The 13,854-nt window shown below is 35.6% G+C and overlaps 1 protein-coding gene across 5 annotated transcripts in view; it reads left to right on the plus strand.

Moving 5' to 3' along the window:
- The window catches only part of USP34 (ubiquitin specific peptidase 34), a 254,684-nt gene that overhangs the window by 213,860 nt on the left and 26,970 nt on the right, over positions 1-13,854 (plus strand). For all 5 annotated transcript variants that reach the window (XR_015249197.1, XM_086701030.1, XM_086701029.1 and 2 more), the window contains 12 exons: positions 21-68; positions 183-248; positions 3,062-3,142; positions 5,378-5,463; positions 6,065-6,233; positions 6,338-6,412; positions 7,526-7,677; positions 11,158-11,206; positions 11,287-11,391; positions 11,471-11,515; positions 12,455-12,559; positions 13,593-13,740. Coding sequence is in view for 4 of the 5 variants with exons in the window: in XM_086701030.1 (XP_086557156.1) it covers positions 21-68; positions 183-248; positions 3,062-3,142; positions 5,378-5,463; positions 6,065-6,233; positions 6,338-6,412; positions 7,526-7,677; positions 11,158-11,206; positions 11,287-11,391; positions 11,471-11,515; positions 12,455-12,559; positions 13,593-13,740 (1,129 nt within the window). In the remaining variant the exon portion in view is untranslated. The remainder of the gene's footprint in view (positions 1-20; positions 69-182; positions 249-3,061; positions 3,143-5,377; positions 5,464-6,064; positions 6,234-6,337; positions 6,413-7,525; positions 7,678-11,157; positions 11,207-11,286; positions 11,392-11,470; positions 11,516-12,454; positions 12,560-13,592; positions 13,741-13,854) is intronic.

A 13,854-nucleotide genomic window follows, 5' to 3' on the forward strand; every position in this document is an offset into this window, starting at 1 on the left:
TGCTTAATCTTTTCTTACAGTTAAGCACTTCCTTTGTCCTAGAGACGTTTATACATTCAAAAGAAAAGGTATGTGTTGTGTTTTCGTAGATTTTTGTGTCATTTATCAGATAACTTCTGGTTTTCATGATCTTTAGCTCAGAAGTAGATGCCTTAAGTGACTTCTTTCTTTTTCTTTTTTAGCCCACAATGCTTCAGTGGATTGAACTCCTGACCAAACAATTTAATAATAGTCAAGCAGCTTGTGAGGTGAGAATAATTCAACAAACAATGCATAATTTAATGTGCACTTTTTTGTTTTATTTACTTTTTCTTCTTAGATGCTACAGCAAAATTATTGTATTTTATAATAGGGATCCCAATGTAAATTGTTCCTAAAATTACTCAGCAACTGAGGAAGTTGTCATTTATGTGTCCTGTCCATTACACTGATTAAATAATTGATTGTTAAGGTATTTAAAAATCCTTGGGTGCCTTTCCCCCTCATGTATTAGAATTAAAAATACAGAAAATTCAGAAGACTGATAACAGATATTTCTTAACTAATTTTGAATATTATAAAACAATAATTGACAACAAAATCTTCCTTCCCCCTCCAAGATAAAAATGCATATATCCTAGTATATCAGTTTATGTCCAATTTTATCTTCTATATTGTGGTCTAATATATCCCTGTAACAATATATCCTTAAGGATAATCTGCTCACAAGTAATGATCACTTAACCATATTGGCATCTTACTGTTATTTTATCATTTCTTGATTAGTTCCCAAAGTGATATAAGCCTTTCTAGGAATGCAAGCCTTAAAATTTTCCTGAGGTGGGAGATAGCAGCATAGTGTACAATAGATGAAATTAGTTGAAGACTTTTTTTCTTTTTTTCTTTTCTTTTTTTTAATTGTTTATTTTTGAGAAAGAGAGAGAGGGAGGGACAGCATTAGCAGGAGAGGGTCAGAGAGAGAGGGAGACACAGGATCGGAAGAAGGCTCCAGGCTCTGAGCTGTCAGCACAGAGCCCGATGCGGGGCTCGAACCCACAGACTGCAAGATCATGACCTGAACTGAAGTCAGACAACCAACTAGCCACCCAGGTGCCCTGAAGATATTTTTCTTATGTATAAGTTCATCTGATTATGCCTTGAAGCAGTGGAATTAGAGAATCTGATTGTTGTAGAATACAAATACAAAGCCATGATTTTTTAAAACTTTGTAATGAGCATTTCAAAACGAGCACAAAAGTAGAAAGACAATGAACTCTTGGGTACCTATCACCCAGTTTCAACAAATAGTAACATTATTTTGTTTCCATCTCTTCCTCGTGTCTGTTTTGAGGTATCTTAAAGCAAACCCAGATAGCATATCATACACATCCATGAGTACTGAGTATGTATCTCTGATGAGAACTTTAAAATATATATATAACCATGATTCCATACTCCTAGTAAAATTAGAAGTGGTTCCTCAACATCATCCAATACTCACTTTGTGTTCACTTTTCTCTAGTTGTCTAAAACATGATTTCGCAGTGCCTGGGTGGCTCAGTTGGTTGAGTGCGGACTTAGGCTCAGGTCATGATCTCGCTGTCTGTGAATTTGAGCCCCACATCGGACTCTTTTGCTAATAGTTTAGAGCCTGGAGCCTGCTTTGGATCCTGTCTCCCTCTTTCTCTGCCCCTCCCCCACTTGTGCTCGGTCTCTCTCTCTCTCTCTCTCTCTCCCCCTCTCCCTCCCTCCCTTCCTCCCTCCCTCCCTCTCCCTGTCAAAAATAAACATTAAAAAAAATTTTTTTTAACATTTTTTGGGGCCACCTGGCTCGGCCCAGTGGTCTAAGCATCCAACTTTGGCTCAGGTCATGATCTCAGTTCATGAGTTCGAGGCCCATATCTGGCTGTCTGCTGTCAGTGCAGAGCCTGCTTCAGATCCTCTGTCTCCCTATCTACCCCCACCCCCAAATAAACAAACATTAAAAAAAATTTTCTTTTTTTTTTTTTTAATTTTTTTTAACATTTATTTATTTTTGGGACAGAGAGAGACAGAGCATGAACGGGGGGAGGGGCAGAGAGAGAGGGAGACACAGAATCGGAAACAGGCTCCAGGCTCTGAGCCATCAGCCCAGAGCCTGACGCGGGGCTGGAACTCACGGACCACGAGATCGTGACCTGGCTGAAGTCGGACGCTTAACCGACTGCGCCACCCAGGCGCCCCTAAAAAAATTTTTTTAATGTTTTTCTTCTCTCAGTTTGCTTGTTTGAAGTAGTATTTAAACAAAGGCTACATTTTGCTTTTGTCTCATAAATCAACTTTCATCTGTAGCAGTTAATAACTTTTTTTTCTCTTTGCTACTTTGTCATTTGATCTGCAGAATTCTCTACGTGCTTGTTTTGACTGATTGTATCCTCCTGGTGTTAGTTAACAAGTTCCTCTATTCTCCACCCCTTTCATGTTTTCATATATAGTGTTGCCACTACACACACACACACACACACACACACGTATATACGTGTGTGTGTGTGTGTGTGTGTGTGTGTGTATGGAGTTAAAATTCTCTACACTTGTCAGTAATTGTGTATATGCACACAGTAAAATTCAGTATTACAGGAGTTAAGTGATTAAGAGATATCTGGAAATCATTGAGAATTGTCTTAGCATAAAGAAGTGTTTTTTGTTATCAAGGGAACATAATTTCTTTTTAAACAGAAAAAAATGAATCAATACATCATGTTATTAATAGGAACAAAAGATAACTGCAGTCTGACATCTGTGAGAAATAAGAGGAAAATAGTATTCCATTTTATTATGTTAAGGGCTGTAGGTTGCCATGATGCAGGTTGTACACTGTGATGTAGATGGCATTCATGAAATTCTGTAGTTAGAGGACCCTGATTGTGACTTTTGGCATTTTAGAGTTTTGGACTTTGTAACAGTTAAAGAATCTGTTTTGGTAAGAACTTAAACTAATCGAAACATTGACTAGAAGTAAAATCCTTATGTGATTTTTTTTTTTTTTAAATCCTATATTTAACAAGTATTGGTTGAATGTTTATATCACACTATTTTTCTACAGTGGTTTTTGGACCGTATGGCTGATGATGACTGGTGGCCAATGCAGATACTAATTAAGTGCCCTAATCAAATTGTGAGACAGGTAAGAAAAAGAGTGTTTGAAAAAGAGGTAACCTTCAAACTAATAATTCTAATTTGCCTGTGAATGTATTTTAACCCAGCATTGAAAAGTAGTTTGAAAAGATTGACCTCTGGGGCGCCTGGGTGGCGCAGTCGGTTAAGCGTCCGACTTCAACCAGGTCACGATCTCGCGGTCCGTGAGTTCGAGCCCCGCGTCGGGCTCTGGGCTGATGGCTCAGAGCCTGGAGCCTGTTTCCGATTCTGTGTCTCCCTCTCTCTCTGCCCCTCGCCCGTTCATGCTTTGTCTCTCTCTGTCCCAAAAATAAATAAACGTTGAAAAAAAAAAAAAAAAAAAAAAAAAGAAAAGATTGACCTCTCATCAAAAAAATAATTTTGCTGTTGTTTCATCAGCTTCTTTTAGCAAATCAACTCTCTTTCCAACCAAGTGATTAAAATCATTCACATTTCCTGGTTGTAGGAAGATAGCTTTAACTCCCTGTTCTCTCAGATCCTACTGTGGCTGCTTTCTGAGTTGTACTGATTCTTTTTCAGAACCTTAGATATTCTAACCATGGTAGAGTGTTGTAATGGCCTTAAAAATTAAATGAATAGTATATTACATTTCTGTGAAAGATTTTGAACTGTCACATGAAACAATTTGTGTCTCCTTAAATCTTTGGGAAAATTAGACCAAAAAAAAGTAAATATTTTATATTCACTTATGACACAGAACCGAAAATTTAATCTGAAAATGCCACTTTTCCCTTATTACTGACAAACAATTTTTACACCATAAAATTAATCAAAACCTTTCAAAGTGTAAAATACAGTAGTTCTATCCCCAGACTTATGCACCCATCATCTAATTTTTATAATCCTGCTAAGAGAAACTCCATACCTATTAAGTCACTCCCCATTTTATCCTGTTGCTTCTTTTCAGCCACTAATGACAGCCCCTTATCTATGAATTTGCCTACTTAATGATACGGATTTGCTTATTTAATGATAATTGGAGTCACACATTTTGTGGTCTTTTATGATTGTCACTGATTTAGCAGTGTTTTCAAGGTTTATCCATGTTGTAGCATGTATCTGTACTTTTTTGCCAAATTGTATTGCCTTGAATGGATATACTAAATATTTTTTATCCATTCAGCAGTTGATGAACATTTGGGATGTTTTCACTTGGCTATTTTGAATAATGCTGCTCTGAACATTTGTGTACAAATATTTGTGTGGACATATGTTTTCAGTTATTTTGGGTATCTACCTAGGAGTGGAATTCCTGGGTCATATGGTCACTCTAGGTTTAATATTTTAGGAACAACCAAAAATTTCCATGGTGTCTGCACCAGTTTATGTTCCCACCAGCAATCTATGAGATTTCTTTTTTTCACTATCTTCTTCAGCATTTGTTACTGTCTTTTTGATTTTAGCTCTCCTAATGTGTGTGTAGTTAGTATGTCATTGTGGTTTTGGTTTGCATTTCCCTAATACTTAATGATAGTGAACATCTTTTCATGTGCTTAGTGGCTATTTGTATATTTTATTTAAAGAATCCCAACCCTTTTTAATCCATGTTTCTTTTAGATAAACTTAAATCACATTTCCTCCTTCCCCTAGTCATTGACCTCTGATAAGCAGCTATCCTTCCCTATTCCACTCTTTTTCTTTATTTATTTATTTTTTTTAATTTTTTTTTTTTTCAACGTTTATTTATTTTTGGGACAGAGAGAGACAGAGCATGAACGGGCGAGGGGCAGAGAGAGAGGGAGACACAGTATCGGAAACAGGCTCCAGGCTCTGAGCCATCAGCCCAGAGCCCGACGCGGGGCTCTAACTCACAGACCGTGAGATCGTGACCTGGTTGAAGTAGGACGCTTAACCGACTGCGCCACCCAGGCGCCCCCCCCCATTCCACTCTTTTAAAGAGATGGATGCTAAGTTTTCTGTTCTGTATATCTCCATTAATCAAGAGGTTTTTATGAAGCTTTGTGGGTTTTTTGTGTGTGTTTTCTATTACTGAAATGTATAGTTTATTGTTGTTTTTTCATTTATTACAAAAGTGATTATTTTTAAGCTACCTTTACCTTTTTTTTTTAGTCCAGGTGAGATGTCAGAAGAGCTTTAGAATGTCAAAAGATAATCTGTGGGGAAAAGAAATGGTTGGCACAGAGTTTTGAATCATGTTAATTTTTTCGTATCTCTATTACCTGAGAAAGTTGGCTCTTAGATTGTTATAACTTTTCGTTTATAGATGTTTCAGCGTTTGTGTATCCATGTGATTCAGAGACTTAGGCCTGTGCATGCTCATCTTTATCTACAACCAGGAATGGAAGATGGGTAAGAAGTGCCTTTTGAACATTTTATTTTTAAGCTTTTTAATTATCCACCTACAGAGTATTTTTAAATATCCACAGTGAAACATTTGGATTCTTCTATTTAAAAATAATCTGTAATGATACCGATCAAGGAGAGAAAACCTTTTTTTTTTTAAATTTTTTTTTTTTTTCAACGTTTATTTATTTTTGGGACAGAGAGAGACAGAGCATGAACGGGGGAGGGGCAGAGAGAGAGGGAGACACAGAATTGGAAACAGGCTCCAGGCTCTGAGCCATCAGCCCAGAGCCCAACGCGGGGCTCGAAGTCACGGACCATGAGCTCGTGACCTGAGTCGAAGTCGGACGCTCAACCAACTGCGCCACCCAGGCGCCCCAAGGAGAGAAAACTTTTATTTTTGATCTTCAAAATTGTCTACACGTAACTTCATGATTGAGTTAGCCAGACACAATAATTAGAATCCACCTACTTAAATTATTATAATTCGTATTGCAGTCTATTGCAAAGATGAAAGATAAATTTGGGTTTTTAAAAACATCTCTCCTTCCAGAATATCTATCCCCAGACTTCATACTGTCTCTGAGATATTAAATTATATTTTCAGGTCAGATGATATGGATGCCTCAGTGGAAGATATTGGTGGTCGTTCGTGTGTCACTAGATTTGTGAGAACTCTGTTATTAATTATGGAACATGGTGTAAAACCTCACAGTAAACATCTTACAGAATACTTTGCCTTCCTTTATGAATTTGCCAAAATGGGTGAAGAAGAGGTAAAGCTATATCTTATTTATTTCTGGGATTATGTACCTGTTTTCAGTATTTAAAACTTCATTGTTTTTATGTTATATTTTTAAATCAATGTTTTTATTTTTAGAGCCAGTTTTTGCTTTCACTGCAAGCCATATCTACAATGGTACATTTTTACATGGGAACCAAAGGGCCGGAAAATGTAAGTGCAGTTCTCTCTCATATTGGGGGATTTAGGGGTCCATGTTTTCAAGTTTGTATCATGGAAAGTCCTTAGACATTAGAACCCTTTAAAGTCTCTTCTGGCCCTGATATTAGATAATGTTAAGGGTCTGAGTTTGGTTGATATTTTTAATGAATGTAGCAAGAGAAGAAATAATCAAATAATGATTTCATTGACAAGGCCCTGGAACAAAGCAAATATATTTAGGCAAAGTGGCCACCACCTGTTTTGGAGTCCTGTCAAACGTATGTCATCTCAGTGAACATTTTTGCTGGCCGTATTTTTAAGCCCTTTGCTATTGAGTTTGTAAAATCTTCCAAAAATTTAAGTAGCTGGTCTATTCATAATTATGAAAGTATTATATGAACTTTGTCTTGTCTGTGACGACCACATTGGCTTGTGCCCTATTTTTACTGTTGTTACCTCCGTTTTACAGATCAGGAACTTGAGGCTTAAAGAAGTTAACTTGTTTTAGACCACAGTGAATTGGGCTTTGATCTTTGGTCAGACTCCTGAGCTAAACTGTTAAACCATTAAACAGTAATGCTTCTCAGAATATGGGCTTTTGCTACCTAATTCCTGCCTATATTGTGACTTGTTCAGACTGCTTTTCTTTTGCTTTTTAAATCATAAAATGTCTTCAGCCTCTTGCATTTCAAAGCCCAAGTGCATATCTCTTTGGAAGACTTACTATTTGGATTATCTGAACACTATTAATTTGTGTAACTGGCATTTTTATTAAATAGGAAATGCTGTTTTATCATACTCATATAAAAGTTGATCTTGATTTATCTTCCAAGGGACTTGCCTGTAAGAAAAAAGAAATTGTTAAAAGATTTATCCCCGTAGGTGAGGTGTAAATAGTCACGGTGTTGAGAATCATTGTTCTTTACAGTTCTGCCTGCTGTGTCTAAAGTTGTCCTGAATGTTGTTTAAACTCTTAAAAGTTAAGGTTAGGCCTTTGTGTGGTTGTTCTTTAATACATGCTCCTGCCACCATTTACATAGGGTAGTTTTGTAAAAGATTCAAGTTATTTTCTCTCTGGATAATTCAGTATTAACATATTAGTTCTAACATTTTGTTCTGTTCTAGCCTCAAGTTGAAGTATTATCAGAGGAAGAAGGGGAAGAAGAGGAGGAGGAAGAAGATATTCTCTCTCTGGCAGAAGAAAAGTACAGGCCGGCTGCCCTGGAAAAAATGATAGCTTTAGTTGCTCTGTTGGTTGAACAATCTCGCTCAGAAAGGTGAAATGTTTCAACATTCAAAATGCTTAAAGCATGTTTGATTTTATTCCTTCTACATACTTGTTTTACCACTACTAGCTTTTGTTACATAATTCCTTTTAAATAACACCACTATTTATCAACTCTTGTGGCATAAGTATTTCAATCTTTTGTATCAAACTCTTACTTTCACTGAGTCATGTTAGAAATATACGTTGAAGAAATATACAGTAAAATATTTAGCAAAATTATATGTGCGTTCATCCTTTGACCTAGCAATGCTACTTCCAGAAATGTGTGCCCCAAATACAGAAAGATGTATGTACAGTGATATTTATTGAAGTAGTTAGTTTATAACAGCAGAAGACTGGAAATATCCACCAAAAGGGGATTAGTTGACAAAAGCCGGCATCCACTCAGTAGAATACTCTATTGCTGAAGAAAAAAAGCATGGGAAATTATCTGTACTACCATGGAGAGGTGTTTAGGATAAATATTACTAAGTGAAAAAAGCACGGTGGAGAAAACTGTGTATAGTATGATACTTTTTAAGAAAGGGGAGGCTATAAGGGGAGAGTGGGGGAGAGAGAGATTGAGAGCATGTACACCCAATTTCCATTATTCCTCATTATGGATCTCCTGTTTCCAAATCTGCCTACTTGCTAGGATTTATTGCAATCCCAAAATAAGTACTCATGGCGCTTTTACAGTCATTTTTTGTGGGCTGCAGATGTACCTGTGCAGAGTGGCAAAAAATTAGTTACCTGACACATATTTTTCTAGCCAAGGTCAAACATGATGACACTGTGCCTTCCTGTTTCACTTCTCATGTTGTAAACAAATATCTTTTTCATGGTTTATGCCATGTTCATCACATTTGTGCTTTTTTAGTGGCTTGGTATTTAAAATTGCCCCCATATATAGTGCTAAGTGCTGTCTAGTGTTTCTAAGCCCATTAAGTCCGTAATGTGCCTTAAAGAGAAAATGCACATTAGACAAGCTTCATTCAGGTATCAGTTATAGTATTATTTGCTGTGACTTCACTGCTAATGAACAACATATATTAAAGTATCTTTAAATAGAAACACACATAAAACAAGGTAACGTATTGATTGGTTGAAGAAAATGTTGTGACCAGAGGCTCACAAGAGCCAACCTTGTATTTCCCTTATGATTAAATAATCACTAATTCAATGTTTGCAGCACTTTATAGAACATAAGTACTACAATAACAAGAATTTACTGTATTTTTTAAAATTGAAGTCTAAATTAAGAAAAAAAAAGTAGGTTCCTGTGGTTGGGGGAGGGGAAAACAGACTAGAAAGGACAGAAATGAAAGCTTGACTTCTATGAATATATGTTGTTGTTTTTTTTTAGATTTAACTTGTAATCATGTAAATGTTTTATATAAGTGAATTAATAAAATGCAATCCCTAAAAACCAAAAGCAGACTGAAATAAATGAACTATATATTGACCTGGTGGCATAGTCATTGGAGAGGAATTCATTAAAATGACTTTAGAGCACATTAACTGTAAATTTCTAGTTGTACATGAAAGACAAAAAGAATTGTAAAATTATCCTAAACTGTTTTACTAAGTATATTGTTAATAATGTAATTGTGGTTATTATTCTGAAACAAACGTATATTATAGAATAAAGCAAATAGTAATTGTCAATGTCATTCGAAACGAAGATTTTCAGCAAAAGAAGGAAGAAATAGAATATTTTAGGTTTTTTATATAAGTTCTTTAAAACTAAATTTGAATTTGGGAAGATCAGTAGAGTTTATGGTGTATTTTGTCTTAAGCAAACAAAAAATGTTTTATATACTCCGATTTTCTGAAAGGGCTTAGAAATCTTGCCCAACCCAGAATCCATGTGTGCCACTGGCATCTGGATTATAGTCTCCAGATATCATTTCCTGTGGTAAAAAAAATCAGGATTCCTTGAAAAAAAAAAAGGCCAATTCCAGGTCTTGGGCAAGAAAGAAATGGGTCATTTTGCAAAGCAGAGACCATCAGAGACTACTGAGATTTTTTATGTTAAAAGGACTCAACCAATTTAAGGATATTTCTACTGGTTATAGATTGGATAACCCGAGTATCAGTAATATAAGAATAATTACAAGTGGACAAAAATGTAAAATGCATCACAGATGTTTAAATCCATGAGTTTGTAATGGTGCCTAAAAATTAACAAACAAAATACTTGTAACCTTTGGAGTATAGTAGGAAACCAAATCATAATTTTGGAAACTTCTTAATAAAGGAATGATATCAAGCATTTATCTTATCAGCAAGAATTATCCCTCATGGCAACCAATGGGTAAATGAGAGGAAGTTTGCTGTCTTAGAGGTATTTGAGCTAATAAATGAGCAAGTAATGCTGGAATTAGTATGTCTGTATTTTGCAACCTGAATGAAGTAATGGATCTAGGAAATGATCATCATTGACTGAAAATGCTACAAAAAGACAGCCTTTCATTGTGTGCCTCCTGATGAAAGTCAATACCATCTCCTATAAAGCATGCTTGATTAAAAAGATCAAACCTAGATATGATCAAGTCTCTAGATCTAAACTACCAGTTTACAGGAAATACGGCGTCAGAGGAACATGTTAAAGCAACATCCCAAGGATACAGTGAACAAAATGGAAATGTGGGATATTCTTCAAGACGAACCACCTACTTTCTTCAGTTCATAAATTGCAAGATAAAAATAAAATTGGAGGGGAAACCAGTAGTCTCTAAGATACTTAAAAGACATTTGAACCACTTGGAACAGAGGACTTTATGTGGATCTTGATTCAAACAGATTAAATACTAAAAATTTTTTTAGAAGCTTGAGGTAATCATACACTGGATATTGTATGATAGTAAAGAATTGTGGATTTATTTTAAGTGTGAGTAATGGTAGTATGGATGTTTTTTAAATTTTTCTGTTAGAAATATATACTGAAGTTTTTGGATTAAATGGTAAAATACCTGGAATTGCTTTAGAATAGTCCGTATTGAGTGAGTGAGAGGTACAAATGAAACAAGCCTGGTCATGAGTTAGTAATTTGAAGCTGAGTAATGGGATACTTCCACTATCTTACTGTTTTCCTATGTGTCTGAAATGTTCTATAAGTTATTACAGAAATTATAAACTGGTAACTGAAAACTCTTTAGTATTTCTTATAAGTTCATTTTGTTTTAAAGGATCTCATGTAAAAAAAAAAACTAAGACCCGTTCTAGTGTTTATAATACACAAAAATATAGCGTTAATTAAATGTGAAATAAAGTAGATTTGGGCTTCCACAATTCTGGTATCTTGAAAAATTGTCTAAGAGATGTCTAGCAAGTAAGTTTAGCTAGCAGAAGGTTCAAAAGTCATTTTGTGTTAGTGGTTTGGTACAGTTGTAATTGAATTGGCAGTTTTGATGCATGTCATGATGCAAACAGCTGTAACGTAGCACAGAGGGAAGAAAAACTTATTTCCACTAATGTTTCCTTTCAGGCATTTGACATTATCACAGACTGACATGGCAGCATTAACAGGAGGAAAGGTAATACTTTCTATATTAGAGGATTTGATAATCGCACAAATAATAATGGTTCTTAAATGAACAACTTTTACTTTTAACAGGGATTCCCCTTCTTGTTTCAACATATTCGTGATGGCATCAATATAAGACAAACTTGTAATCTGATTTTCAGCCTCTGTCGATACAATAATCGACTTGCAGAACATGTAAGTGCTGAGATACAGTCTTAAAGTTTTTTGGTAATTTTTAAAAGAATGTTCTGAAATCCTTCTTTTTCTGTTTTAGATTGTGTCTATGCTTTTCACATCAATAGCAAAGTTGACTCCTGAGGTATGTACACATTAGCTAATTCGTGTTTTTAAGACTACTAGTGCTTTCAAATAAACCTTTCTAATTGTTCTTGAAAAAATATCAAGGTTTCTCCCATAACATAACTTAGTTTTATTTATTTGTTCTAAATGTTTATTTATTTTAATAGAAAGAGCACGAGCAGGGGACTGGGGGGGGGGAGAGAGAGAGAGAGAGATTTTGCGGGGCTGAAACTCAAAAACCATGAGATCATGACCTAAGCCAAAATCAAGAGACACTTACTGAGCCACCCACGTGCCCCACCACAACTTAGTTTTAAGTGTGTAACTGAATACACTGAATTACCCCTTTGTATTTTGTTATCATAAATGTAATTTTCCCAATTAAATATAAATTTACATATAAGTTTAACATACTAGAATGCCACCTAGATAGTAACCTTTGAAGTTTGATTTGAAGCATATATCATAATTGTGTTTAAGGAAAAAATAGACCAACCAGGACTCGGCATAGATGAAAAAGATGTGGAAAATATAGTAATATAGTATTATATAAAAGTATTTTTGTAAAATGGTAATGTTACAGCCACTTTAGTGATACATACTTGTCAAATATTAATGTAAATTACAGCTTAGTGATGAAGGGATGCTACATGAAACTTTTAACCTAAATTGTTCCAAGTACCAAGCTTGTCTCAATAATGAGTTTTGATTTGCTTTTTTTCCAAATTGACATCCAGAAGAATATGTGTTTTCTGTTACATGTGGTACCCTTGCAATTGACTTTGTATCCCAGTTTGACCCTGCTGCTTTATGATAGTTCAGTTTATATGCAGGAGTTCTGAGGTCTTGTAACACAGATTTAAATGTGAATGTGTAGAAGAGTTTTACGTGTTTCTTTTCTGCAGAAACAGAGGGGTTCAAATACATTTAAATGCACAGGTATATATGTGTCTTACAGGCAGCCAATCCTTTCTTCAAATTGTTGACTATGCTAATGGAGTTTGCTGGTGGACCTCCAGGAATGCCTCCCTTTGCATCTTACATTCTGCAGAGGATATGGGAGGTAAGTAAGTCTTGCAGTAGATATTTTAGTATTTCTTTTTCTGAGAATTTCATTTTCCTAATGAAGTCATTAAGTACCAGTTTCTTCTTAGGTAATCCAAAATGGTTTAAGTAAGTCACAAGCCAGGGAAGAAGGCTTTAGTCAGGAGGTTTGGGGTTAAAAAGTGTTCTTGTCTAGTCTCCCACTCACTTTAAAGAAAGTCTTTAAAGACTTTCTTGTAGAGTCATAGAAAAAAGCCTTTAGCCAATCTAGGGTGCTCATTCCCCTCTCCTCAAAAAGGATTCTGTGAAGTGATAGGATCTTAGAAATACAAGCCAAGTGTTTTCAGCAGTTGACAGAAAAGTGGTAGAGGAAGTACCAACAGTTTCCTCTCTTTCAGAGTTGCTGTTGTGGTCACCGAATTTCTTTTTAGTGAGCGTGAGGAAGCCTACTCTCTAGACCAGGGGTCAGCAAACTTTTTCTCTAACTGGTCAGTTAGTAAACATTTTAGGCTTTGTGGGCCCTGTGATCTCGCTTGCAACCACTCCACTGCTACTTTAGCATAAAACCATCTAGACGGTACATAATGAGCGGGTAAGGCCCAAAAGCCATAGTTTTCCAACTCTAGATTCCTAGGTTTCCTTTTCCCATGAAAAATATCTCTCTAGCAGTGCAGTTACTATTTTTCATTCTCATGAGCAGTAATAGATTAGGCAAGCAATAAGAAAAATAAAGATGAGAAACTTTATAGAATTAAAAGCATTATTAATTAAGTTTATAAATTTAACAAGACCTAAAAATCATTGAATTCTCTTCCTGGTTCTGTGTTAGAGCCCTTGGTTATTTTAATTTTATTTTGTAAACTAATGTCAGATTTTTCTGAATGATAGACATAGCTTTAAAAGTGGAGGAAAACATGGGTGAAACTTTTAGGCTCTAGTTTTCAAAAGTCTGTCTTGGCTGTAAGTGTTTAATGGTATATACCAAAAGTAAGTAAAACAGTAACTGTTCAATCAGTTCGTTTTATATTCCGTTCTTGTCATTTTATTTGTAGGTAATTGAATACAATCCTTCTCAGTGTCTGGATTGGTTGGCAGTACAGACACCCCGAAATAAACTGGCACACAGCTGGGTCCTGCAGAATATGGAAAACTGGGTCGAGCGGTTTCTTTTGGCTCACAATTATCCTAGAGTCAGGACTTGTAAGTCACATATTCAGAACTTATCGAACCATTTGTTCCAAGTTTTGCTTTTGTTTGTTTTTTAAGGTGACTATAGTATGCCCATTGTTGTATGGAGCAAAGGCTCTTGGAGAT

This window comes from Puma concolor, chromosome A3 (assembly GCF_028749965.1).
Source record: "Puma concolor isolate L17-30 chromosome A3, mPumCon1.1.hap2, whole genome shotgun sequence".
NCBI classification, from domain to species: Eukaryota; Metazoa; Chordata; class Mammalia; order Carnivora; family Felidae; genus Puma; species Puma concolor.